General features: G+C 60.5%; 2 protein-coding genes, 1 long non-coding RNA gene and 1 other non-coding gene across 5 annotated transcripts; 3 read left to right on the top strand and 1 right to left on the bottom strand.

Moving 5' to 3' along the window:
• Positions 1–363: 363 nt before the first annotated feature.
• On the bottom strand, positions 364–4,116 carry RAN (RAN, member RAS oncogene family). Its single transcript, XM_054712779.1, has 7 exons — positions 4,010–4,116; positions 3,380–3,425; positions 2,957–3,041; positions 2,746–2,871; positions 1,161–1,348; positions 831–1,001; positions 364–748 (listed from the first exon to the last, which is right to left on the bottom strand). The coding sequence occupies exons 2-7, from the start codon at positions 3,413–3,415 to the stop codon at positions 704–706; spliced, it is 651 nt and encodes a 216-aa protein (XP_054568754.1). The 5' UTR covers positions 3,416–3,425; positions 4,010–4,116; the 3' UTR covers positions 364–703.
• Positions 4,117–4,285: 169 nt separating this feature from the next.
• Positions 4,286–4,942, top strand: LOC114228258 (uncharacterized). The gene is made up of 2 exons (XR_003614398.2): positions 4,286–4,428; positions 4,568–4,942. It is a non-coding gene; the product is annotated as an uncharacterized LOC114228258 (long non-coding RNA).
• A 1,807-nt stretch (positions 4,943–6,749) lies between these two features.
• LOC114228263 (U6 spliceosomal RNA) lies at positions 6,750–6,856 on the top strand. The gene has a single exon (XR_003614407.2). It is a non-coding gene; the product is annotated as a U6 spliceosomal RNA (small nuclear RNA).
• A 3,814-nt stretch (positions 6,857–10,670) lies between these two features.
• STX2 (syntaxin 2) lies at positions 10,671–24,280 on the top strand. Of its 2 annotated transcripts, XM_054712678.1 has the most exons (11): positions 10,671–10,894; positions 15,040–15,114; positions 15,700–15,799; positions 16,828–16,902; positions 18,124–18,197; positions 18,927–19,035; positions 19,680–19,753; positions 19,830–19,967; positions 21,411–21,521; positions 23,078–23,200; positions 23,720–23,801. In XM_054712678.1, the coding sequence occupies exons 1-10, from the start codon at positions 10,865–10,867 to the stop codon at positions 23,156–23,158; spliced, it is 867 nt and encodes a 288-aa protein (XP_054568653.1). In that variant the 5' UTR covers positions 10,671–10,864; the 3' UTR covers positions 23,159–23,200; positions 23,720–23,801. The 2 variants fall into 2 exon arrangements, with proteins under 2 accessions (XP_054568653.1, XP_054568654.1); XM_054712679.1 differs by lacking the exon at positions 23,078–23,200 and having other exon boundaries at positions 23,720–24,280.
• The last annotated feature ends 2,398 nt before the right edge of the window (positions 24,281–26,678 follow it).

Genomic DNA, 26,678 nt, shown 5'->3' with positions numbered 1-26,678 from the left:
GGCGGCCTCGGCCGTCAACAGAAGCATCCGTGGTTCTGAGTGCCTGTCGCACACACCACCTTTACTCTGGCGGCGGCCACGTCCTGAACAAGCGCTTCCCCCGTGACACCACGGCCAGAAGGCAGCGTGGAGGACAGTTTGACGGCATCGGCAATATTTACAACTCTCAACACTTACCAAATAAATACTATGGACCTGTCATCTCATCTGTGTGAAAAGATCCAAATGTACAAAAATAAAGACTGGGAACACTGACTGACGCTCCAAATTAAGTGACAACAAAAGGCATCTTAAACAGCAACAGCACATCTCCCCGGTCAGTGGTTTCCAGGTGCTTACTGAACAAGGGATAAGCTCGCTTGCTTAGATATTTGAAATACAACTTTATTCTGATTCTAAACGAAAAGGAATGGGAATGACAGTAACAAACAAGGTTTCACCACTGAGTATTGTGATGCGACTGCAGCATTCTTATCGTTGAAACTCAATAAGGAAACAACTCTGTTCAAACAGCTAAATACGCAGGTCCAAAAGTGAAGGTATCGTAACTGCACATTCACTCCAAGCCCATTCATCTCAGCATCCCGGGGTCAAGCACAGGTTCTGCTTAGCTATATAATAAAGTGGCAAACACGGCACCACCGACATCACAGGACAGTCGCCTATAAAACTAGACTTCTGACGCTGGGCTCCAGCTTCCCCCTCACAGGTCGTCATCTTCGTCTGGGAGCGCGGTGGTCTGAGCAACCTGGACAGAGAGACGGACATGTCACGCCGCGGACGCAGCGGCAGGCGGGCGAGCTCACCGCTCGCCGGGAAGGACCACTCACCTCGAGGTCGTGCTCGTACTGTGCTGCCAGCGCGGGGTCCATGACCACCTCTGGGGGGGCGAGAGCAGGCATGGCGACGAACTCCAAGTTCGGGTCTCCGATGAGTTTCCTAGCCAGCCAGAGGAAGGGCTTCTCAAAGTTGTAGTTGCTTTTGGCAGAAATGTCGTAGTACTGTGAAGAGAAGCGAATTCGACTTGGTTATTCTAGGAGACGGTTCGAGCCAAAAGACACGGTTCTTCGACCCACACATCTATGAGTCCCCGTCACGGACCTACACCGACACGGTACCTCTTACCGAAGGGCCACGGTCCGTAAGCTTAGGACACGCACCTGGAGGTTCTTCTTTCGGTGGAAGACAATGGACTTGGCCTTCACCTTCCTGTCCTTGATGTCCACTTTGTTGCCACACAAGACGATGGGGATGTTCTCACACACGCGCACCAGATCTCGATGCCAGTTCGGCACGTTCTTGTAAGTGACTCTCGAGGTTACATCGAACATGATGATGGCACACTGGGCTGGAAGGTGGATGTGGAGAGATTAGTCCATTCCCAGGAATTGTCGACACAGATGAGAAATAATAGGAACTATGAATTCGAACTCATGGACTCAGGCCAAACTCCAGGTCAACTAGGTGTCTCTCCATTCAAGGCCTCACATTCTAGGTATCACTGGACTAAATACGTGTGTGCAGTGGAACCTGGTTTCTCAAACTTAATTTGTCCCAGAAGGCTGTTCGAAAACCAAATCATTTTCCCCCATAAGAAATAGTGTAAATCCAATTAATCCGTTCCAGACCCCCAAATGATTCCATTTTAGCCTTTCTTATATACAGTGCAAGTCTATTGTGCTATGAACACTAAAAATAAAAAGGAGATGGAATGTAAATTTGAGAGAGGAAAGGAAATGTGCAGTAAGAAATGAAAATTTAACAAGTATCGGCAACAAAAGCGAAAACCATGAAAACACGCACAGCACAACATCCTGAGGTGTGAGCAGTGTAAGCGGGCGCATGCTGGCTTCTCTCCTGTCCCGAGATGGTGACCGATCGACCCCACAGGTGCCACAGGAAAGGGCCGTCAGGAATGTAAGACCCGCTTCCATATCCAAGCTCTCTCCCTGAATGGCTCATCCTCCCACCTCATCCCATGAGCATCCAAAGTAGATTCATGACCCTCAGCATCCAGACAACTCCCCCTGTATTACGAGGGTCTAGAAACCTATTCATTAAAAGGCCCTCCAGTGGCTGAGTACACAGGACGTTTTGTGTGTTTTTTAAAAAGCCAGTGGAGCCTCCTCTAGCTATGGACCTGCACGTGTAGCCGAGATGGCGCGAGAACAAGCCCGAGTGTGCGCAAGGACAGCGAAAGGCACGGAAGGGCTCCGGACAGCTGCGTCCAGAGTGCTGTCCCAGAGGTCAGCCTTCTCTCTGGCCATCGTTTTGTTTGGTTCAACAATGAACATCCACTTCCTTTGCCATGTTTAAACCAAGCATTTTGGGGGGAAATTTTTTTTTGCAAAATTCAGTGCAGTTAAAAAGAAACCAGCTGGTCTCTTTCAACACTGGCCACCTGCACGCTAGCTCCTCGGACGGTGCGTGGCCAGCCCGTTCGCCGCTCCTGAACGGAGTGGCTAAGAAATGGTCACCGGTGACCCCCAATGTACCCCAACCAAACTAGGTCTCCAAACGCTGACGCTGCACCACCCTGTCTGCTGACCACGAGCCTCCGTGCAAATCCATGTTTTTCATCAGGGCCCAGCGGCCCTGACACCCAATGCTTGTAGCCTATCGTGTCCCCTGCACAGGCGGGCGACTCCCTGAGGCGGCATCTCCTTCCCTCCCTGCGAGGCCCGGCCCCGGGACAGGAGGTCTCTGCCGGAGGGAAGGACCAGGGCCCCCGGCCCCCAGCCCTACCTTGGATGTAGTAGCCGTCTCGCAGCCCCCCGAACTTCTCCTGGCCGGCCGTGTCCCACACGTTGAACTTGATGGGCCCTCGGTTGGTGTGGAACACGAGGGGGTGCACCTCCACGCCCAGGGTGGCTGAAACGGGGCGTGCAGGTCAGTCCCGGGGCCCGCGGGCGCCCACCTCCCCGGCCCCCCGCCCCGCGGCCCGCGCCCCACGTACCGACATACTTCTTCTCGAACTCGCCCGTCAGGTGGCGTTTCACGAAGGTGGTTTTCCCAGTCCCCCCGTCGCCAACCAGTACAAGCTGCCGGGAAACGCGTTCTTTGAAAGAAGCACCCCCAAAACACAGATCCCCCCGCCTTCCCGGACCCCAGCACCAAGGAGCTGTTGTACTTCCGGGACCCCACTTCCCGGGAGGAGAAACCCCCCCTTGAACTGCCCCTTCGGGTCACTTTCTACAAAGGACCACCGGGAAGCGGCCCCAGCTCCGGCTTTCGGGGGTCACTGGAGGGATCCCCGCGGCCCCAGAGGAAACCCGGGTAACAAAGGCGGCGTGGACGGGCCCCCCGCGGCCCCAGGACCGCCTCCCCTGCGAACCCCCCGCGTCCGGCGCCGACGGCCCCGCTCCCGGGGGAGACATACTTTGAACTGAACTTGGGGTTCTCCTTGGGCGGCCATGGTGATGTCACTGCAGAGCGGAGAGGAAGAGAGCTCAGGCCCTGCGCGGGCGGGCGGGCGGGCGGCCGCGCCGACCGGGGCGCACATGGCGGGCGGGCCCACGTGCGCCCACAAAGGCCGGCGGCCCGCGCCCCGGCCCCCGCGCTGGCGGGCAGGGCGGCGGCGGCACGAGGGCGCGCAATGGCGGCGGGTCCCCGCCCGCTCATTCAGCGCCGGGCTGGCCGCGCGCCCGCCCGCCCGCCCGGGAGCCGCTCGGAGGCCGGACCGCGGAAAGCGCCTGGTCACGCGGGCGGCCGGCCGGGCCTCGGCGCCCCTCTGCCCGCTCCTCCCGGGCCCTCCGGTGCGACCCACCGCCCGGCCGTCCTCCCCGGCCCCCCGCGCTGGGACCCCGGCCCCGCGGCCTCCGCCACCGGGAGGGAGAGGAGCCCGCGCCCGCCCGCCGCCCGCCGCCTGGGCCCGCAGTAACCGCCCGCTCCTGGCCGCCGCCCGGGCCGCCGTCGCCGCGACGCCCCGGCCCCGCCGTCGGCCCCGGTCCCCGTCCTCGGCCCCCGTCCCCGGCCCCGGCCCCCGGCCCGGCCCCGCCGCCGCCGATACCTTCCAGAACCGTCTCCCGGGCCGACTGACTGAGAGCTGGAAAGATGGCGGAAGCGCGATTCAAATGCCCGGAGACGCAGCCGACGCCGGCGCGCGCCGAAGGAGGCGGGGCAACGGCGCGGCGCCGCTCCCACGTGGCCTTGGCGCGCGCGCGCGCACGCACGCCGCCGGCCGCACCCGTCTGCCGGCGCGCACGCGCACGGCTGCCGGCGAGCCACGTGCGCCCTCCGCGAGGGCGGTTTCCCCGCGCGCGCATGCGCCGTCGGGAGGCGGCGCGCCCTCGGGCCGCTGCGGTCACAGAGCTGGGAGGGGTCGGGCCCGGCCGCTTGGGCGGGAAATGCGGGCGGCGTCCCACACAAAGACCCCGGGCCTCCCGCACGGACGCGGGCACGGCAGCCCCCTCCGGCGCCCTGGTTGGGGTGCGGCCCCCGATCCCTGCCCCTGGGTCTCCATGCGGACCTTGGGGGGCTGGGTACAAAGTGTGGGCTCGGCCCGCAGGCTTGGGGGTTGTTTCCTGCCAACGGGGTGATGAGTTTTGCGTGTTTGCAACCCGCGCAGCTCATCCTCGTGGCAAACCCGGATGCAGCTCATGAGTATTGAGGTTCCAGGCTCTGGACCGAAGGCTGTGGGGCCCGGACCGGAGCCTGCACTGAGCTGCGCCTTGCTCCTGCCGTGCACGGAAAAAGGAGAAAAAAGGCCACGTGCTGACCTGGGGGCTCAGGGAAGGCCTGCCTGGCGGTTTTGCAAACTCAGACCTAAAGCAACCTCAAGGGATGGCCTGGAATTAAACATTTACCTAAAAGCAGTTTACAGCGGGCAGTCCTGTCCCGGGCCAGTATTTTCCCTACAAAGAACGACTTCGCATCTTTCCGGAGCCTGTTGTCTTTCTGCATCTAAGACAGTTTGGCTCAAATAAACTCAGAATTCTTTACAGTTTTTTTGTGGGTTTTGTTTTACATGAACACTGGGATGCCCCCCTCCCAGGGGTGGTCAGTCAGTCGAGAAAATGAGATGAGCTTTGAGTCACTTTCAGCAAAGTGGGCCGAACCGAGTCCTCCACGCTCCCGAGTCTAAGGCTGGTTTTGGCATTTGTAGGGACAGCCACAGTGTTTTTAGTTTTGGGGTTTAAAAGAAAAAGTTTTTAAAAATATATTTTTACTGATTTCAGAGAGGGAGAGATAGAAACATCCATGATGAGAGAGAATCATGGACGGGCTGCCTCCTGCACGCCCCACACTGGGCCCCCAACCTGGGCATGGGCCCTGACCGGGAATCGAACTGTGACCTCCTGGTTCATAGGATGACACTCAACCCCTGAGCCACGCCGGACGGGCGGCCACTGTGTTTTAACTGATGTCTAGGCCTCCCCCCCCCCCCGCCCCCCAAGCGAGCATCCAGGAGTGGCAGCTGCGCAGGCAGCCAGGTGTCCCTTCCCAGCAACGGGCCTCAGCGGAGGCCCCGGGGACTGGCCCTCAGCAGGAGAACCCAGGTGACCGAGGGCCTCGCCAGGAATCCCCGGCGCACTCGCAGGCAGGTCTGCTGGGAACCGGGTGACGCAGGTTGGGCCCAACACGCCTGGGAGTCTGCCCGCTGGGGACTTGGGGCCAGTGCCCCGAGGACGGAGGAAAACTCCCCGCAGACTCGCCTGCCGGTGGCGGGCACGGCCATTGGTCCCGCCTCCGGGACAGCAGGAACGAATCAAACATACATGTGCTGCGTTCATACCCCTGCATGTTCATTTCTAGGGAGATGCCCTGGAGTTTAGCACATGGAGACGGATCCCAGTGCTCACTGTGACATAATAGCAATAAGCGGAACCTCCGTGAGTGTCCAATTGGGAAAGTGCATCAGTAAACTATGGTATCGCTAGCTATTCTACGGATTCCTGTACAGCATTTAAAAATATTATATTATTTTTATTGACTTCAGAGAGGAAGGGAGAGGGAGAGAGAGAGAAACATCAGTGATGAGAGAGAATCATGGATGGGCTGCCTCCTGCTCGCCCCAGCCGGCAACCCGGACATGTGCCCTGACCGGGAATTGAACCCTGATCTCCTGGTTCATAGGTGGACGCTCAACCCCTGAGCCACGCCAGAGGGCCAGCATTTAGAAGGGGTCAAGTTCGTCTGCATCGCAGGGGTTGCCAGATCTCCAAAGGATGATGTGGAGAAAAGCGAGTTCCTGAAAGGCATGGCAATAGCTTTATATAATCGGGGCGGGGGGGGGGGGGGGGGGGGAAGGCAGTGACGGACAGGCCTGGCCTCAAGGAGCTTTCATCCCAGAAGGAAGAGACAGGAAGGAGACGTGGGTGGCAGGGACGGGAGATGTCTGAGACAGCGATGATCGATGGTCGCTGTGGTGAATGAACAACACAGCAGGTGAGGAAGAGGTGAGGACGCGGGAGGTCAGAGGACCGGGTGACAGTGAGGTGGGGTGACCCGCAGGCCTTCCCTAAGACCTGCTGGAGGGGAGGGGTGGGGCCCCACACAAGGCCGAGGGGCGAGAACCCCAGGGAGGAGGCCTGGCCTGGAGCCCTGTGGCTGGAGAGGGCGCTCCTAGGGGTGGGCGGGGCTCACGTCTTGGCTGTGCATGTGTATACACAAGGGCGTTGGCAGGAGGGCGAGGGGCGGGGCCCTGGTCTGAAGAACAGGGGTGCTTCTCTCCAGCAAGAGGAACTTGAGAAGCGGACTGCTGGCCGTCGGGTGGGACAGACGCTTTCTCTGAAAGGGACGTTGGTTCAGTGCTTGCTTCGGCAGCACATAGACTAAAATTGGAACGGTACAGAGAAGGTGAGCATAGCCCCTGCGCAAGGATGACACGCAAACTCATGAAGCGTTCCATTTAAAAAAAAGAAAGAAAGACGTTCATTCTGCGTCCCGTACGGGTCACTTCAGGAGAGCCTGGTCTGAGAAGAGAGGATGGAGGAGGTCGTAAGGACACAGAGGCCTGTAACAGGGCATAACAGGCGTCCCAGAGGTTGAGACAGGCCTGGGACACGCTATCTATCTATCTATCTACTATCTATCTATCTATCTATGTCTAGACATCTGCATATTTACATATAGATGTGGATCTAGTATCTATATCATACATTGCATAGTATCTAGATAGTATCTCTATCTCTATGTAGTACATACCTATATACAGATACAGATACTTATATATGGATATATAGCCACACACATAACTTTAAAGTATAGATGTGAAAAGTTCCAGTATACCGTATATATTTTCTACTGTATGTTTAGATATGTATATGCATATACATATATTGAAATGCCAGTGTATATATATATATATATATTTTTTTTTTCAGGGATTCAACATTGAGGTACATTTTAAATGCCTGCTCTGAATGAACCGACTCTTGTACGGCATCGTCATCGCCAAGGCAACCCCACCGCGCTGTTGGTAAGGTGACTACAGGGCGTACTGACTTTCCGGGGCCGACGTCACAAAATACCACGAAGCAGGTGCCCTAAAATAGCAGAAATGCACTCTGCCCCGTCCCGGGTCCCCCATCACGGTGTTGGCCAGGCCCGGCGCTCCTGGGAGGCTCTGGGGAGACCGTCCCGGGCCTGTCTCCGAGCCCCTGATAGGGCGGGCGGAGAGGCATTGCTCCCAGTACTCCTCCGACACCGCCTGGGGTCCCCCCGCCGCCGTGTCTCCACGTGGTCATCCCTCTGCGTGTCTGTGTCCTAACCTCCTCCTCCTAGAAGGACACCACCCTCCTGACCCTCATAGTCAGCTTTAAAAAACAACCACACGTGTTTTTATTGATTTCGGGGAGGATGAAGAGGGAGAGAGGGAGAGAGAAACACCCATGAGGAGAGAGAATCATGGATCGCTGCCTCCTGCACGCCCCCCACTGGGGATCGAGCCTGAAACCAGGGCCTGTGCCCTGACCGGGAATCGAACCGTGACCTCAGGTTCGTAGGTCGATGCTCAACCCCTGAGCCTCGCCAGCCGGGCTGATGGCAGCATTTCAAGGCCTTTTTTCTTGGATGACAAGGGTGCTGACGGTCACCAGTCGTAGGTGAGAAGGATCTCGTCCTGTTTCCATTCACATATCCTTGGGTGAGGATTAAAAATAAAAAAATAATAATAATAATAATAAATAAAAGGGTTAGCCTAGCCCAGCCGGTGTGGCTCAGTGGTTGAGCATCGACCTATGAACCAGGAGGTCAGGGTTCGATTCCCGGTCAGGACACAGGCCCGGGTTGTGGGCTCGATCCCCAGCGTGGGGTGTGCAGGAGGCAGCCGGTCCATGATTTTCTCTCATCACTGATGTTTTTTTCGTTGTTCATCCTCACCCGAGGATATTTTCCCATGATTCTTAGAGAGAGTGAAAGGGAGGGGGAGAGACAGAGAGAAACATCGATGTGATAGAGACACATCCATGGGTTGCCTCCAGCACAAGCCCCAGCCAGGGCCAGGGATCAAGCCTACAATGGAGGTAAGTGCCCTTGACCAGAATCGAACCCAGGACCCTTCAGTCCCAGGGCTGACGCTCTATCCGTGGGGCCAAACAGGCTAGGTCTGATATTTCTCTCTCTCTCCCTCTCCCTCCCTCTCTGAACTCTCTCTCTCTCTCTCTCTCTCTCTATATATATATATATATATATATATATTTAAAAAGTAATAAAATAAATGAGAACCACAGAATTTTAAAATAGGCCAGCACCTTGGGAGGCCCCAACCCCAGGGGGTCCCTCTGGGTGAGCTGTTTGGCACCGTTGGCTACAGGGTTCCCAGCGGTGGGTGTGGGCCGCGGCCTCCTCGCAGGGGTCACGGGAGGCTGTGAGAGCTTTGTGTACACAGGCGGGCACCTGTAAACCAAAGCCAGCCACGTACCCGGGAGAAGGTACTCGTTCTGCTGAGGAAGGACGCGGTGTTCACCACGGGTGACCTCGTCCATCCAGCACGTTTACGAAGGGGGTCCTATGTGCTGGACACAAACCCCTGGGGTCCCTCCTTTTTAAAAAAAATCTTTTTGAAATTACTGGTGCTTTTTTTGTTTTTTAAAATATATTTTATTGATTTTTTTTTTTTTACAGAGAGGAAGGGAGAGGGACAGAGAGTTGGAAACATCGATGAGAGAGAATCATCGATCAGCTGCCTCCTGCACACCCCCTACTGGGGATGTGCCCGCAACCAAGGTCCATGCCCTTGACCGGAATCGAACCCGGGACCCTTCAGTCCGCAGGCCGACGCTCCATCCACTGAGCCACACCAGCCAGGGCCCTGGGGTCCCTCCTTATCGGAGGGGGACCCGTGTGGTGTGAAGGCACCGAGTTTGTGCCGACTTATTACAACAGCCGTAGGAGACTATGCTACAACATGCGACCTCAAGAAGCTGTTTCCAGATCATGAATCTGGCTCCATCTTTAATGTTTGTACGTTTCGTACTGTTTTTTTTCCCCCTATACCTATATTTACCTAGGATGCAGCATAATTTATAAATTAGGCCGGTAAGAGATGAACAACGAATAACCAAATAGAAAATTTTAATGAGAGCCGTGAATGTGGCCCCTCGCTCTCTAAATGGGTGACTGTGCTAGTCTCACCTTCTCCCTTAAACGGAGCCCTTCAAGGCTTCTCTTGGGCATCCGAACCGCCAGCACCACAGGTCAGAGATGGGGACGCTGCCTGCTCCCACCGCGGGCCATTTCAGTCCCATCCCTTCACTTCCTGTCCCTTAAGCCTTGCGGGCATCGCCCGACCTCTTCCCCTTTTTGGACGAGGCCAGTGCAGGGTACGTGCACGCAGAGCGGCACCCCGCCCATCTCCACCGCCTCGCTGCCTTCGTCATCCACTTGGTCCCTGTTTTCTAAGAAGAAGATGAGTGGGAAAGCACAAACACTGAAGCGAACCAACAAGGGACAAACGGCACTTTTCCGCTGGGGATCAGAGTACAAACTCGCTGGGCTCCGCCCCAGCCCCGCTGCCCCAAAGCCCCGCCCCTTCCCGAGCAGGCCCCGCCCCTTCCCCAGCAGGCCCTGCCCCTTCCCCAGCGGGCCCTTCCCCCTCCTTCTTCAGCCCCTGTTGCTCCCTTCCCCAGCAGGCCCCGCCCCTTCCCCAGCAGGCCCCGCCCCCTCACAGGCCCCGCCCCTTCCCCAGAGGGCCCTTCCCCCCCTCCGTCAGCCCCTGTTGCTCCCTTCCCCAGCAGGCCCCGCCTCTCCATAGGCCCCGCCCCTTCCCCAGCGGGCCCTTCCCCCCCCTCCGTCAGCCCCTGTTGCTCCCTTCCCCAGCAGGCCCGCCCCCTCTCAGGCCCCGCCCCTTCCCCAGCGGGCCCTTCCCCCTCCTCCGTTTGCCCCTGTTGCTCCCTTCCCCAGCAGGCCCCGCCCCTCTCTCAGGCCCCGCCCCTTCCCTAGCGGGCCCTTCCCCCTCCTCCGTTTGCCCCTGTTGCTCCCTGCCCCAGCAGGCCCCGCCCCCTCACAGGCCCCGCCCCTTCCCCAGCGGGCCCTTCCCCCTCCTCCGTTTGCCCCTGTTGCTCCAGCCCCAGCAGGCCCCGCCCCCTCACAGGCCCCGCCCCTTCCCCAGCGGGCCCTTCCCCCTCCTCCGTCAGCCCCTGTTGCTCCAGCCCCAGCAGGCCACGCCCTCCCTCAGGCCACGCCCCCGACAGGCCCCGCCCCTCCGCCGCAGCATTCCCGCAGGAAAGCTCCCGCAGGCTGCGCGGGCCGGGCGCGGCGCGGGCTGGGCATGCGCAGAGCGCGCGGGCGCGGTTGCCGTGGCAGCGCCGGCGGGAGGGGAGGCGGCGGGCGGGCGCGGCGCGGAGCCGGGCGACCGGCGGGCTGAAGCGGCGAAGGCGCGGGGCAGGCCTGAGCGGCGGGGCGCGGCGCCCGGCCCGCGGGGATGCGGGACCGGCTGCCGGACCTGACGGCGGTGAGTGGCGGGTGGGGGAGCGGGCGGATAGCGGTTCAGGCCGGGCGGGGCGGGGTGGGCGGGGCCTGCGGGGGGCGCGGGGACTCCGCCCGGCTGGGCGGGGGTGGGGGGGGATCGGGAAAGGTTGGGGGTGCTGTTTCTCAGGGTCGCGCTGCGGGATCGTGGGGGGCGCGCGGTGCGGAACCGGGGGGCGCTGTGTCCACTGTGTTCGGGACGCTCCGACGGCCGAGGCGCAGCGCCTCGACATCTGGGGAAACCGGGCTTGGCGGGGTCCCAGGCGGGGTCGCGGCCCTGAACCCCTTGGAGAGCCGCGCTCTGCCCTCCCTCCCCAGCTGATTTCTGCCCCGGAGTCACCCCGTCACGCAGCCCTTCTCTGCGGGATGTCAGCGCCCCAGCGTGGGGACTCGTCGCCCCGCTCCCTGTCCAGTCCTGGGGGTCCAGTCCCCGGGTCCCACTCACCTGCACGTGGTGGGAGCTGGGTGTGTGTGTGTCGCGGTGCAGCCAAGCCCAGGCTGGCACCCCAGGGTGGGCGCTGGCCGCTGGGTGCGGGCGGGAGGGCGGCCCGGTAAACAGGTTGCTTTTCTTACTCCGTGGCCTGCACGCCGCCGCGGGAGGGTGGACGCCCTGCGCACCCAGCGAGGGGAGGTGGGCGCCCGGGAGAAGCCAGCGAGAGACGGGCTCCCTGAGGGGTGGACCGCCTCCCGCGTGGGTGACAGGTGACACTGCGGAGGACACGCTGCGTAGAGAAAGCGACCCGTGGGAGCCCGTTAGAGTTTCTAATTTTCATTTTATCTTTTTAAAGAATTCTTGTGAGTTTATTTCAGCCAAACTGTCGACAATCGCCAGGAAGCAGGATCTCACCGGATTGGGATAGTGCCCCCTTAAACTTAATAGAGGAAATTATTCTTTCTTTTTTAAACATGTTTTTACTGATGTCAGAGAGGAAGGGAGAGGGAGAGTTAGAAACATAAATGATGAGAGAGAATCATGGATCGGCTGCCTCCTGCACGCCCCCTACTGGGGATGGAGCCCGCAACCCGGGCCTGTGCCCTGGCCGGGAATCGAACCCGGGACCCTGCAGTCCACAGGCTGACGCTCTACCCAGTGAGCCACACCGGCCAGGGTCTATGGAAACACTTTAGAAAGATGACCTTTTTCTCTAAAAACACAAGCGGGGGGTGGCAATGGTAAGATATGTACACATATAATACCTTAATAAAAAAAAATTTAAAAAATAAAAATAAAAATAAAAACACAAGCATTAGTCAAGTGTGTCCCTCCCCCCGCCCCCCAGGGCACCCTCAGAACGTTGGGGGGGGGGGGGGAGTGTGGGGGCCCCAGGCCCAGTGCGCTCAGGTGCCCATGGCAGGTAATGAATGAACTTCTCTCTTGGGCTTGCAGACCGTAGCTGGTCACGTGCCCACCACAGGACGGTAGAGAGAGAAGGGTCACTCAGGTCAGAGGAGGAACCCTCTGCGGCGGGTGTGGGGGCGGTTTGAGGGGTGGGGAGGAAATTACGCTGGACACTCATCACCAGAGAGTTTCTTCACAGCCACGGTTCCTTCCTTCCCTTTTTGTCGGCGCTCACTTACAGGGTGTCCCCCCAAAAACACGACACACACGCTTGGAATGATCTTATCGAGGCAGTGTGCGTGGAACGGGGTTCGTTCTCAGGAGCGCGCTGCCAGCTGTCACGGTGTGCATGCATTTTTTTTTCTGGGGACGCACCCCCCCCCCCCGCATTTTGACACCCGCCGCTGGCAGTGAGCTCGCCTTCCCCGTATCCAACGGCTGCGTCTCCGCTCCGGGCCTCCAGCAGGTGTTCAGCGCTCTGTGAGGCGAGGATCTGCTGGAGGCGGGCACCCCGAGAGCTGTAGCTGTTGTAGCAACACACCGCCGCGGGGACGTGGAACCGGGAGGAGAGGGAACGGTCTGTCCGTCGAGCGCAGAAGCAGCTTTTCTCGGCCCGACGAGCGGAACGTAAAAAAGGCGGCCGTCTGTCACGCGCGGAGTTTGTGTACGCGCCAGCGCCCGGCGCCGCCGTGTCGGGGAGAACACGTCCCCCCTGCTTTGCTCTAGAATTTTAGGGCGGCAAGGGGCCGTCGCTGGGAACAGCCAACACCGTCCGGCTCCCGACGAGAGACGGGGCCGCCGCCGAGCCGAATAGTGGACTTTCCCACTGCGGGGTGTCTCCTCTTGGGAAAATGCCTTTAAGGCTCCCCAAGCTCCAATTTTCCTGTCTGTGAAATGGGGGTAATGACATTTCTCTGGACCACTCACCGCGGGGGTTGTGAGACATCAGATGAGGCCCAGAGAGAAAATGCCGTGTAATTACAAGTGCTGTCAGTATTTACTAGCTGTTGTTTTATGTGTTCAGAGTTTTAAAAAGCACCCTTCTCGCCCCCGTAAAATGTCTGCCCGGCCGGCGTGGCTCAGTGGTTGAGCGTGGACCTACGAACCAGGAGGTCAGGGCGCAGGCTCGGGTGGTGGGCTCGGTCCCCAGTTGGGGGCCTGCAGGAGGCAGCCAGTCCGTGATCTTCTCTCATCAATGACGTTTCTCTCTCTCTCCCTCTCCCTTCCTCTCTGAGATCAATAAAGGTATATTAAAAAAGAAAAAAAGGATGCAGCAATGTTCTAGAATGTTCAATAAGGCTTGGAACGCCCCGCCCCACACCTGCGGAGTCAGACACACACAGCTTTCCGGGGGCGCGGGGGTTCTGACGCAGCTCGTCCTTCGTCCTGTGGTGTGATTTTAGACTTGGAGTGAGCGCCGGGTTTCTAAGCCATAGGCCAGCCTGGCTCTTCCCGGGCGGGGGGGGGGTGGGGGGGGTCGGGGGGCGGGGGCGTGAGGCTGCTTCCTCCCAGTCGGCTAGCTCGGGCCTCCTTACCGCACCTCCCCTCGCCGAGTGGTTTTTACGTATTTATTTATTATTTTATTGATTTCAGAGAGGAATGGAGAGGGGGAGCGAGAGAGAAACATCGATGAGAGAGAATCACTGACGGGCTGCCTCCTGCACGCCCCCCCCCCCCCCGCCCCCCCCCGCTGGGGACCGAGCCTGCCCCCCGGGCCTGTGCCCTTGACCGGGATCGGACCCGGGGGACCCTTTCGTCCGAAGGCCGACGCTCTGTCCTTGGAGCCACACCAGCGAGGGCTCTGCCGGAGGGGCTGTCGGTGAGGGGGGCGCCCCGCGTCTCTCGCGTGGGGAAGAACGTGTGCGAACGTTCCTGGACAGTCAGTCCTTCCGTCCCCGGGAAAGCTCAGCTGCGGCGTCAGCGTTTCCATCTTGAGAGGAACCGGGCAGCGCAAGCAGTTTCACTTCCCGGGCGGGCGAGGCCGCTGCCCGCGTGGACGGAGCGCCCGGGGGCCCGTGGAGCCGTGCTGCTCGGCGCCTGGGCGCCGCTGGGGTCCCTGCCACGGCCGCGCCCTCCTGCAGGGCTCCGGCCGCCTGCTCTCGCGGGGCCTGCGGTTGCCCCGCCTCAGAGTCCAGTTGTCAGGGAGCTGGGAGCTCTGGGGGCTCAGTGTGGTGTGCTGCCCTGGGGGGCGGAGCCCTGGGGCCCTGGATTGCTCTTGTCTCTGCTCTTTATTATTATTATTATTATTATTATTATTATTGACTTGAGGCCCGGTGCTCGAAGATTTGTGAAGAACGGGCCTTCCTTCCCCTGGCTGCCGGCACCGCCTTCGCTCCGGCCTGGAGCCGCCTTTCCGCCTTCCCACGCCGCCCAGAGGCCCCGAGCGGCTGGGGCGGTGGCTGGGGTCCTGGCTGCTCGGAGCCTGCGTATGCAAATGAACCCGCCATCTTTGTTAGGTTAATTTGCATACTCCTGATTGGGTGGTGGGCACGAAGGTATGGTCAGTTTGCATCCTTCTCTTTTATTAGTCTAGATGTCAGAGAGGAAGGGAGAGGGAGAGAGAGAAACATCCGCGATGAGAAAGACTCATGGACCGGCTGCCTCCTGCACGCCCCCACACTGGGGATCGAGCCTGCAACGCGGGCCTGTGCCTTGACGGGGAATCGAACCGTGACCTCCCAGTTCTTAGGTCGACGCTCAGCCACGCCGGCCGGGCTCTGTGCTCCTGAGCCGTGTGAGCGCACGTGCCGGCGTGAAGAAGGCCCGAGCTGACCCCTCCCCTCCCGTTGCAGCGCCAGAAGAGCGATGACGGGGACACGGCCGTCGTGGTCGAGAAGGACCACTTCATGGACGACTTCTTCCACCAGGTGAGGGGCCTCCGGGCACGGCCGGACCGGCCGCCTCAGCATCCGCCCGTCCCCGCCGCCCAGCGCGTGTTGGAAGTGGTGCCGACAGCAATGTTTTTTATGTTTTTGTGAGGCCTCCCCCGGGGGTATTTTTCCATTGATCTTTAGAGAGAGTGGAAGGAAGGGGGAGAGGAAGAGTGGGGGGGCGGAGAAACATCGATGTGAGAGAAACACGTCGATGGGTTGCCTCCTGCACGCGCCCCAACCAGGGCCCAGGCCGGGGAGGAGCCTGCAACCGAGGTTCGTGCCCTCGACCGGAATCGAACCCGGGACCCTTTGGTCCGCAGGCCGACGCTCTGTCCACTGGGCCACAGGCCAGGGCCCAGCCTGGTGGGTTTTGCTGGTGAATGCCGACGGGCATTGCCGTGGTCATAACTTAACGTGGTGCATGTTCTTAACATTAAGTGTGCATCCATGTGCGGTGGGAACCGGCCTTTATTTTCCACGTGTAATTAATCACCCACTTCCCTCCGCCGTCCTCCCTCTTCAGGCGCGGGAAGTCGGGGGGCTCGTACGGCCCGCAGGGTGACGCCCCTCTCTCTCTAGGTCGAGGAGATTCGGAGCGGCATATCTAAGATAGCTCAGTACGTGGAGGAAGTCAAGAAAAACCACAGCATCATTCTGTCGGCACCAAACCCCGAAGGAAGTGAGTCGTGCCTGCCTGTCCGTCCGTCTGTCTGTCTGTGTACTGGCCTCTCCCGCCGTGGGTCCCTCAGGCCCAGCCCTCGCCGCACAGGGATGGAGCCGTGGGTCCCTCAGGCCCAGCCCTCGCCGCACAGGGATGGAGCCGTGGCTGGGCGTGGTCTCCCCCTCCCCCGCCCTCCCTCCTCCTGCAGCACAGTGCTCAGCTGGGGGAGGGAGCGGCGGGGGGCACGGGCGGGGGGGGACTGCTGCCGGGTAGCACCCAGACACTGACCCGGAAAGCCAGGCAGCCCGGCCAGCGGGAGGTTCTGCAGAACTCGGGCCACGGCAGGAACCGGACCTGCCATGCAGGCCGGGTCCGTGTGGAACAGGAAGAGAATTTTGTGTCGGGCGGACGCTGAGGGGCTAACTCGGGGAGCAGTGCTGGTCAGCGGGTGCTCACAGCCGCCCGCTCCGCAGTCTGAAGCTCGGCTCCAGAGCCGTGTCGGGCGGTCCCACGGCGAGCTGGGCCCCACGCAGACGCGGTCTCAGATAAAGCTGAGGGTGCACCAGCTGAGCCTTCTCACGGGCGTGTCCCTCTTATCTCCACAAACGCCTGGGCCTGCGCCTCCACTTGCCTCCACCCTGCCTCCGCCGCAGGAGGCGCCGGCCCAGGGACGCCCCAGAACCGCTGGCCCCTCAGCCGATAGTTTATCTAAAGCAGGGGTCCTCAAACTTTTTAAACAGGGGCCAGTTCACTGCCCCTCAGACCGTGGGAGGGCCGGACTATAGTTAAAAAAACACTATGAACAAATTCCTATGCACACTGCTAAGTCGGCTGCTAAGCAGGACAGGCAGCGGCGGCAAAAACACCCGGCGGGCCGGATCAATGTCCTCGGGGGGCCCCACGTGGCCCGCGGGCCGTAGTCTGAGGACCCCTGGTCTAAAGAGACAAACACCTGAGCAGAGATTGCGCCCTTTAAGCTGATTGGATATGGTTGATGTTGGACGTTATCGCTCAGGTGACTTTTTTTTTTTTTTTTCATTTTAAAGAAATAAAAGAGGAGCTTGAAGATCTGAACAAAGAAATCAAGAAAACAGCCAACAAAATCCGCGTCAAGTTAAAGTGTGAGTTTAAGCTCTGGTCTTGTTGAATCGTTGGTGAGGGGATTCTGGGTAGTTACTGTTTGCTTCATAATTTTTAAAAAATACATATATTTATTGATTTTTTACAGAGAGGAAGGGAGAGGGATAGAGAGTTAGAAACATCAATGGGAGCCCTAAGCGGTGTGGCTCAGTGGATAGAGCGTCGGCCTGCGGACTGAAGGGTCCCGGGTTCGATTCCGGTCAAGGGCATGTACCTTGGTTGCGGGCACATCCCCAGTGGGGGGTGTGCAGGAGGCAGCTGATCGATGTTTCTAACTATCCCTCTCCCTTCCTCTCTGTAAAAAATCAATAAAATATATTAAAAAAAAAAAAAAGAAACATCAACGAGAGAGAAACATCGATCACCTGCCTCCTGCACACCTCCCACTGGGGATGTGCCCACAACCAAGGTACATGCCCTTGACCGGAATCGAACCTGGGACCCTTCAGTCCGCAGGCCGATGCTCTATCCACTGAGCCAAACTGGTCAGGGCCATAATTTTTATTTTATGTTTTCAGAAAGTTCACGCTGTGAGTACTTTAATGAATGTGTGTGTGCGGACGTGGGGTAGGGAGCCTTTCGTTTAAGTTCTTCATCGTCTTGGGATTGTTAAACGACCGGAGGAGCTAGAGCTGAGGTTTGCAATCCTTCAGTTCAGGGGCGAAGCATGAACTCTCAGCCAACAAGATGCAGCGCTGGCTTACAAATGGCTCATCTCTTTTTATTTTATTAAAAAAAATTTTTTATTGATTTCATTTAAAAAATGTTTTTATTTATTTCAGAGAGAGGAAGGGAGAAGGAGAGAGAGAGAAACATCCATGATGAGAGAGGATCATGGATCGGCTGCCTCCTGCACACACACCTCCCCCGCCCCCGCTGGGGACCGAGCCCGCAACCCGGGCAGGAGCCCTGACGGGGAATCGAACCGTGACCCCCTGGTTCCTAGGTCGACGCTCAATCAGTGAGCCACACCAGCCGGGGTTTTTTCCTTTTATTTTTTTTTATTTTATTTTTATTTATTTTTTATTTTTATTTTTGGTTTTTTCCTTTTAAATGTCTGGGTTTATTTTGTGATGTTACCGCCCATTGATGATTATCACCCAAACCCGCACGCTGACTGGCGTGGAGAAGGTGAGGGAAGCACGGTGAGGCCTGGCCGGGCCTAGCCCCTTCCCAGCTTGACGCCCCTCCTGTGCCTGCAGCCATCGAGCAGAGCTTGGACCAGGATGGCGGCGCGCCCCGCACGTCCGTGGACGCCCGGATCCGGAGGACCCAGGTCGGCGCCAGCCCCTCCTCGCCGCAGGGAGGCCGGGGAGGGGGCTTCCTCCCTCATTTCAGCCGCAAAACGCGCTCATCCTTCCGGCCACCAGCCCCGGGGTTTGCATCAAAACGATAGTGTTTATAGACTCCCTCCTGGCCACGAAGGGGAACCCTGTCGGGAAAGCCAAGGGTTAGGGTCACCAGAGTGTCCGTGGAGGGGCCTCACCTTCCGGAGGCTACAGGGCAGCAGAGGGAGCCGGACTAACGCCCCCTGACCAGCGGGGATGAACGCGTGGGCGCCGGGCACCGGCTGCGGGGTGCATGCCTGGTCCTCCCCACCCCCTGCCTGGTCCCCCCCATCCCATCCCCGGGCCTGGTCCTCCCGCCCCGGCCTGGTCCTCCCGCCCCGGCCTGGTCCTCCCGCCCCGGCCTGGTCCTCCCCAGGCCTGGTCCTCCCCACCCCGGCCTGGTCCTCCCGCCCCGGCCTGGTCCCCGGGGGCTGGCTGCCCTCGGTCTGGGCTCCCACCTCCGTGAGGGGCGGTTCCCGGGCAGCAGGTGTCCGTGAACCCAGAGCGGACGGTGCCCGGGGCGTGCCGCACGGATCCCGCTGCGGAGGAAGCCGCTGTCCCTCCTGGTTCCCCCGGAGGCGTGGCCGCTCGTGTGAACGTCCGTCACGCCGTTTCTCTGCGTCGTTTCCGGTGGAAGGCCTGGCCGCGGTGTGTTAACCGATGTCCGTTGCCGACAGCACTCGGTGCTCTCCCGGAAGTTCGTGGACGTGATGACCGAGTTCAACGAAGCCCAGACGGTCTTCCGGGAGCGCAGCAAGGGGCGCATCCAGCGGCAGCTGGAGATCAGTGAGTGCCGCCGCCGCCCCCGCCCCCGCGCGGCCGCCGCCGCCGCCCCGTCCGCTTCCTTTTCTTTTTCAGACGCATGTTTATCGGTTTCAGAGAGAGAGAGAGAGAGAGAAACATCAGTGAGGAGAGAGAATCACTGATTGGCTGCCTCCTGCACGCCCCCCACTGGGGATGGAGCCCGCACCCCGGCCTGTGCCCTGACCGGGAATCGAACCTCCTGGTTCATAGGTCCAGGCTCAGCTCCTGAGCCACGCCGTCTGGGCAGCACCGTCCATGTTAGAACATCTTGTCACTCCCGGACCGACACTCCGTGGCGTTCCCGTCCGTGAGCAGTGGCTGCGGCCTCCCTGCTCTGAGCTCGGGCAGCCCCCCTGCCCCCCCCAGCGCTAAACGCCCGGGAAGCCGCGGCCTCGTTTCCTCGTCCTGTAGCTGAGCCTCATGCTCCCCCTGAGAGGCTCTCACGAGGGCCCCGGTTCCTCCTGCACCTCGGCCTGCGGGCAGCCCCCTCGTCGCAGCCTCGGAGCCTGTGGCGGGAGGCGGGCACCGCGGTGGGAGGGCTGAGGCGCGATGTCCGGCGGCGGCGTGGGCTGGAAGGTCCCTCCTCGGGACGGTCGCGCTGAGGGAGGCTTGCCTTGACCTTGCAGCTGGGAAGGCGACCACGGACGAGGAGCTGGAGACGATGCTGGAGAGCGGGAACCCCTCCATCTTCACCTCCGATGTGAGTGCCGCCCGCGCCCGCGTGTCCCCGCCTCCGAGCGGGCCCGGTCCTCAGCGTCTCTCCCCGCTTCCCGCAGATCATCTCCGACTCGCAGGTCACGAGACAGGCCCTCAACGAGATCGAGTCGCGGCACAAGGACATCATGAGGCTGGAGACCAGCATCCGCGAGCTGCACGAGATGTTCGTGGACATGGCCATGTTCGTGGAGACGCAGGTGACCGTGGCGCTGGGCGGGGGGCGGCTCTGGGATCCGCGGATGCAGCCTCAGCACTCAGCGTCGCGTGAGGCCGAAGGGCTGGGAACCGCTTAAACCGTCGTGGTCTCCACGGGTGTCCGGGAGGCCCGAAGGGTCGGCGACCGCTGGCTCAAGGCAACAGCAAGGGACCGGCTGGTTGATGAGATCACGGCGTGTCCACGGGGCAGCCCGCGGGACACACACTCTTGTTCCCTGAGGTTGTGGTTTTGTCTGTGTGTTTGTTAATCCTCATCCAGGAAATCTTCCCAGTGGTTTTTAGAGAGAGTGGAAGGACGGGGGGAGAGAGAGAGAGAGAAACATGGATGTGAGAGAAACACATCCATTGGTTGCCTTCTGCACACGCCCCCCGGCGACCAGGGCCCGGGCTGAGGAGGAGCCTGCAGCTGAGGTCCGTGCCCTTGACCGGAATCGAACCCGGAACCCTTCGGTCCACAGGCCGAGGCTCTATCCACTGAGCCACACCGGCCAGGGCCCTGAGGGTTTTTAACGAGATAGACAAATACTGGACTTGTGAGTTAACAGGGAGATGGGAAAGGTGATGTGGAGACTGTGTACACATGCGTGTATACACACGTGCAGTGCCATGAGCATGGCTCTCGGGGACAGAATTCACGGAGGGAGAGGACCATGCCATGCGTGTGATGGCGGTGGCCCCGGGAGTTTAAATGTTCTTCTCTGAACGATGTGAATCTGAGCCCTGCTCCTTCGCTTCCTGTGGGAGCCTGGGAGTGGTGCGTCATGTCGACTGGACAGCCCCGTGGTCGGCAAACTGCGGCTCGCGAGCCACATGCGGCCCTTGGGCCCCTTGAGTGTGGCTCTTCCACAAAACACCACGGCCTGGGCGAGTCTATGTTGAAGAAGTGGCGTTAGGAGAAGTTTAAGTTTAAAAATGTGGCTCTCCAGAGACATGTCCATCGTGGTCCTGTTGGTATTTGGCTCTGTGGACGGATGAGTTTGCCGACCACGAGTACAGTCACGGGGACAGTCACGTAGAGTGAGTTTCCGGTTGAGAACGTGAGCTAATTGTGCGTCCTCTCCAATGCCTCACGCCGCCGCCGCAGCCGCGTCTGCGGGTGGACGGGAGACCAGGTAACGCCTCCCGGCATGTCCCCGCGCTCCCCTCGCCCGACATCCTCGCTCGTGCCCTCCGCCAGCCGGCGCCGCGGCCCACGGCTCAGCGCGGCCTCGGTCACCGTGTTCACAGCGTGAGCCGGTGTCGACTGCTTCGTGTCGGTCCATTTGCCACGGTCTCGTCTTCTCATCAACGTCCACACGCCATCCCATCCGGGCCCATCCCACACGCGTCGCGTTCACGTGCGAGCTTCCTGGGCGCCTCGGGGCCGTCCTAGCGGCACGCCGGCCGCGGGAGCGTCCCCTAAGCCGGAACGTCTCTGTCTCCAGGGCGACATGATCAACAACATAGAGAAGAACGTGACGAGCGCGGTGGACTACGTGGAGCGCGCCAAGGAGGAGACCAAGAAGGCGGTCAAGTACCAGAGCAAAGCGCGCAGGGTGCGTGGGCGCCGGGTGCGAGGGCGCGGCCGCCGGTGTCCGCCGGCTTCACGGGTCCCCGGGAGAGTCCTGTCCTCACGCTTCCCGTTCAGAGCGGAGGCCGCGCCCCGGCTGAGACGCCCGGGAGGTCGTTAGGGGACTGATGCTGCGAGCCCCGCCCCCCCTCCCCCCGCCGGGTTCCGCGTCGTTAAGACCCTTCGCGGCCCGCGGCCGCCGTCCCCTCTCCCGGGCGGGAGGGCTTCGTCCCAGAGTCTCTGCCTCTTGGGCCGCTCTTTGGAGAGAAGGAAGCTGACGGCTCGGACCTTCTCCCGGAATCCTGCGTTCTCTGCTCAGGTTGCCGGCGAGCCCTCGGGCGGGGCAGGAGGCGGGCTGTGGGAGGCGGGGCCTGAGGGGTTCGGTCCAGGAGCACCCCACCGAGTCTTTGTATCTGAGTCCGAGACGTGTCGTGTGTGCGAGCCAGCGCGCTCCCAGGGAAACAAGGAGACGGCGCAGCGCCGTTCCGACTCGTGTGTGTCCGTGTGTCCCTGCATCCGTGTGTCCCTGCTCTCCGTGTGTCCGTGTGTCCCTGCTCTCCGTGCGCGTCCGCCTCCCGCCTCCTGGGAGCTGGCTGCTGGGTGTGCAGAGGCCGTTTGCTCAGTGCTGGCCTGGGGTGTGTGTGCGTGTGCGTGTGTGTGTGTGCACGTGCGCGTGTGCGTGCGTGTGTGTGCATGAGTGTGTGTATGTGTGCAGCCAAGTCAACCAGGGCCTTGGAAAGGGGATTCCCAGAGGCCACGGGGGTCAGAGGTCATGTGCAGACCCCTGTGATGACAGGTGCAGGTCTGCTCCCCTGTCGCCTGCAGCCCCTCGTGCGCTTGGTCCTGGGCCCCCAGGTGACCTGGACCCTGGGCGTGCTTCTCGCCTCCTGTTCAGTCACTGGGCCCTGCACTGACCCTCCAGCAGAGGGCGGCGCTGAGCCTCGCCCGGGCACATAGGGCCCCCCGTCAGGCCAGTGGAAGCGTTCAGGCGGGGCTCATGGGTGTAGAAAGAGGGCAGGCTTGGGGTGACGCACCCCATCCCAGACCTGCAGGGGCCTCGCTTTGGGGGACAGGACTCTGGGCATCGCCAGCGCCAGCCGAACACTCGCTCTGCTTGCTGGACCTGCCTGCTGCTCCCGTTCCTGGGAAATGCCTGACGCCCCGACCGCACGGCTTCTGTCCGCAGGGCAGCGTGCGGCCCGGAGACCCCGTGGCTGTCCTGTCGTGGGCTTTGCTCGCAGAGCCCCTGTCTTGGCGGGCGGGGCGGCTGCAGAGCCCGCGGGTGGGGAGAGCCGGGCCCTCGGCAGGGAGCAGAGCGACGACCAGGCCGCCCTCCCCGACGAGCCCCGGCTCCGAGGTGCCCCGACAGTCTCCTCCCCGCGCTCGGCCCTCCGTTCCACATCAGCTTTCCCAGGACTGGAAATCGCCCAGCGAGCGCCCCCTGTCCCTCCCGCGCCCGACTCCCCACGAGTCCCGACGGCGTGGTTTTAAACGCGGCCGCGGGACGTGACCGGGGGTGACCCGCTCGCTTTCCTTTGGCAGAAAAAGTGGATCCTGGTGGCCGTGGCGGTGGTGCTGGTCGCTGTCGTGGCTCTGATTATTGGTTTGTCGGTTAGCAAGTGAGGCTGCGGATCACGCCAGGGTGCATGCCTCTGCCGCGCGGCAGTAAGTGACTGACTAACCCGCTAACCTCCCGGCCGGCCACCCGCTGACCCGTCTCACCACGCCGGCGCGGCTCACTCACCTCCCCCGGGCGCCTCGCCGTGGCTGCTGAGCGTCTTAAGCCCAGGCCGCCGCCGCCTCCTTTTCTTTAAAGACTGCCATCTAGATCACGTTTTATTTATTGTCAATCCTCCCCGGAGGATAGCTTTCCATTGGCTTTTCGAGAGCGTGAAAGGGAGAGAGCGAGACAGACACACACACATCAATGTGAGAGAGACACATCGATTGGTTGCTTCCTGCGCGGGGATCGAGCCTGCAGCCGAGGTCCATGCCCTTGACCGGAATCGAACCCGGGACCCTTCAGTCCGCAGGCCGACGCTCTACCCACTGAGCCACACCGGCCGGGGCCGGGCTTGTATTTTAAACGTTCGAGTCCCAGGAGAATCTCGTCAGGAAATGACACGAGTGACTTCTCTCCTTCGACGCCCCGCAAACTAATCCCCGTTTTCCTTTCTCTTGCAGAAGATGATGTTCATTATTATTTGTGTCACTATCTCGCTTCTGATCCTGGGAATCATCCTCGCAGCAACATTGTCATAGCAACCGCAGCCCACGAGCCCTTCGTCCTCGGAGTCAGCCCCCCCACGCCTGCAGCGAGCCAGCCCTCCCACGTCACGCTCGAACCCCGGGCGCGGCCGCAGGACACGGAGAAAGCCGCCCGCAGCCCCGGGCGCCATGCGTTAGCCCCGCATCCTCGGCTCCATAAGCGACACGCCGCACGCCGTCAGCAATGTGAAACGATGGCCTTAAAATGGGAATTATTGACATTTTCAATTTTTTTTTTTATATTTCAGTGTTAAGACTATTTGTATGTAGAGTTTCATGAGGAATATTTTAGGTTTGAAGCCACGAGATTCCGGGTCTGAGACTTGGCCCCGCCCCCGGCTCCCGAGCTCACCGGCGCTTTTGTACCGTTTCCTGCGCCTTTGTTTACTGCTCGCGCGGAAACGCTTGTTCGCGTCCCAGAGCCGTTTTGTAAGGTGCTTGTGACGCTGGATGTTCATAAATGAACTGTTTAATATATTGACACCTTCCTGTCCCTTTTTCTATGGTAAACGCTGCCCCTCGTCAGGAACAGGAGGCTCACGGGGTCAGAGCCGTCCGTGCCCCGATGTTTACAAGCTTGGCCTCGGTGCCCGCTGTGGGCGCCGGGCGGCGAGGGCCCCCGCGCCAGGCCCCGGGGACAGTCCCCGCGCTCACACCCAGCCCCGCCCGCCACCCACCGTGACGGCACCGCGGGGCGTTCCCGGCGAGGCGTGTGCCCCGCTCACGCGACAGAGTCAGGAGTTCAGACCACGACCCGCTCCTTTCTGCACGCAGGGGACTCATTCCTGGACACGCAGCGCTTCCTTCACGTGTAAGCCGCCGTGCCCATCACGTCCGTGTTCCCGTGGGGCCTCCCGTCCCCCTGACCTCCGGAAGGTCACGCTGGAGCTCACAGGCGTCCGTGATGACGAAGCGGCCTCACTGCCCGTGAATGTTTCTGCGAGGGCCCTGCTTCAGACGTGGGACACGTGTGAAGACTTCCCCGGGCGTGGGCGCCGCGAGGCAGCGACCGGACGTTTGAAATGAAGGATCCCCGGGAGCCGGCCCCCTGCCGCCTCCGTCCCCGGTCATGGAAGCCCCGGGCGGCATGGGCGCCGTTTGGGTTGAAAGCCTACGCGGACGCCCTTGACCCCACACGACCTTGGAAGCTGTGGTGCTCGCGGACCACGGTGAGGAGTCCCGCTCCGTCAGTCTATCCCTCGGACGGCTTAGCCGCGACTCGGGCCTGTGTCTGGGCGTGCTCGTCCCTCGCCGGCCATGCCCGCGCCCTCGCAGTCGCCCGTCGCCTCCGGCCCTGAAGCACCGTCGCATCCTCGCAGCCGCGGGCGACCGCCCGGAAGGACGCTGGACTGGAGATCGTGCCTGTGTCGCTGCACCTCGTGGGCACCTGCCCGTCCGTGCGACCACGTCCGCCCGCGCGGGGGCTGCGCGCCGGCAGCCTCTCCCCGCGGCCCCGCACGCAGCCCGTCGGGCCTCGCCCTTCCTGGCGGTTCCCGCTGTCCTGGCGGTTCCCGCTGCGTCGTCTTCAAGTCGCTCTTCCCGGACCCGAAGTCCCGACCGAACCCGCGTTTTATGGTTAACGCTACGAAAACGCTGTTTGGTTTCTAGTAGATATTCACGTCATTTTTCCGATAACACGTGTGTACGTCTAACCCTCCTGTACCGATTTGAAGTCAGATTTTTAAAAATACATATGCAGGTTCACTTGTCACCTTCTATTGTTTCTTGAGATATTTTGTGTTTACATTAAAAAAGCAACAAAAAACTCCCCGAGTCCCGAAACAACAACAAAACAACCCCCAAAACACCATTTGCCTTATCACTTCGGGAAGGTATTGGGGAGCTGTTTCATTGCAAACCCGCTAATAAACCGTCTGAGGAAATCCGCTCATGTGGTCGTTACTGTGCGTGACGGTGAGTTAACGACTTTAGGTGTCTTCGGTAACTTTTCTTTTTTAATATATTTTTTTATTGATTTCGGAGAGGAAGGGAGAGGGGAGAGAGAGAACCATCCATAATGGAAGAGAACCACTGATCGGCTGCCTCCTGCACACCCCCCACTGGGGATCGAGCTGACAACCCGGGCCTGTGCCCTTGGCTGGAATTGAACCCGGGACCCTTCAGTCCGCAGGCGGACGCTCTATCCACTGAGCCACACACACCAGCCAGGGCTTTGGTAACATTTTTGATTATTTGTTCGTCGTTGTTACAAGCTTCTGTGTCCAGCCTCGGACGCCAGCAGCTCCGGCGCCTTAAAGGACCCGCCCGAATTCCCGCCCTTCCCGGACCGGTGCTGGTTGGAGGGACTGGGGCCCGGTCTCAGCCGCTTTGACTGATGAGGCCCATTTGGCAGAGGCCCTAACGTTGGCCAACAGGGGGCGCCCTCCGCCAGGCTCTGAGCCATCGACCTCTGTACTTTCCCAAGTCCCCTCTCAGCGTCTGTCTTCAGCGGAATTTCCTGGATCCACAGGCCTTCCTGGGTTCTCACCACGTTGGAAACCGACGTTCAAAAGCCAGAACCAGGCCCTGGCCGGTGCGGTCCAGGGGGTTGGGCCTCCTCCCTGCACCCACCGGTCGCTAGTTGATTCCCGGTCAGGGCACAGGCCGGGGTTGTGGGCTGGATCCCCCGTGGGGGGCGTGCAGGAGGCAGCCGATCCATGACTCTCATCACTGATGTCTCTCTCTCTCTCTCTCTCTCTCTCTCTCTCTCTCTCTCTCTCTCTCTCTCTCTCTCTCCTTATTCCTTTTATATATAAAGAAAGTCACGGTTTTGATTTCCGCTCCCTGCAGTACCTGCGAGTCCCCAGCCTGCAGAGCACCCGCCGGGCAGCAGAGGGCGCCCCGTCCCAGGCCCCACCCCCCACCTTGCTGGGGA

Source organism: Eptesicus fuscus, chromosome 23 (genome assembly GCF_027574615.1).
Source record: "Eptesicus fuscus isolate TK198812 chromosome 23, DD_ASM_mEF_20220401, whole genome shotgun sequence".
Lineage (NCBI taxonomy): Eukaryota > Metazoa > Chordata > Mammalia > Chiroptera > Vespertilionidae > Eptesicus > Eptesicus fuscus.
This window is presented reverse-complemented; position numbering and strand designations above follow the sequence as displayed.

What these genes read in the sequence shown, in the direction of transcription:
- RAN (XM_054712779.1), bottom strand. Translation starts at nt 3,415, where the DNA reads ATGGCCGCCCAAGGAGAACCCCAAGTTCAGTTCAAA. An exon ending in AACCCCAAGTTCAGTTCAAA is followed by an intron (nt 3,042 to 3,379) that starts GTATGTCTCCCC and finishes GTTTCCCGGCAG; the next exon opens with CTTGTACTGGTTGGCGACGG. An exon ending in GTTCGAGAAGAAGTATGTCG is followed by an intron (nt 2,872 to 2,956) that starts GTACGTGGGGCG and finishes GCCCCGTTTCAG; the next exon opens with CCACCCTGGGCGTGGAGGTG.
- STX2 (XM_054712678.1), top strand. Translation starts at nt 10,865, where the DNA reads ATGCGGGACCGGCTGCCGGACCTGACGGCG. An exon ending in CCCGGATCCGGAGGACCCAG is followed by an intron (nt 18,198 to 18,926) that starts GTCGGCGCCAGC and finishes CGTTGCCGACAG; the next exon opens with CACTCGGTGCTCTCCCGGAA. An exon ending in ACCAGAGCAAAGCGCGCAGG is followed by an intron (nt 21,522 to 23,077) that starts GTGCGTGGGCGC and finishes TTCCTTTGGCAG; the next exon opens with AAAAAGTGGATCCTGGTGGC.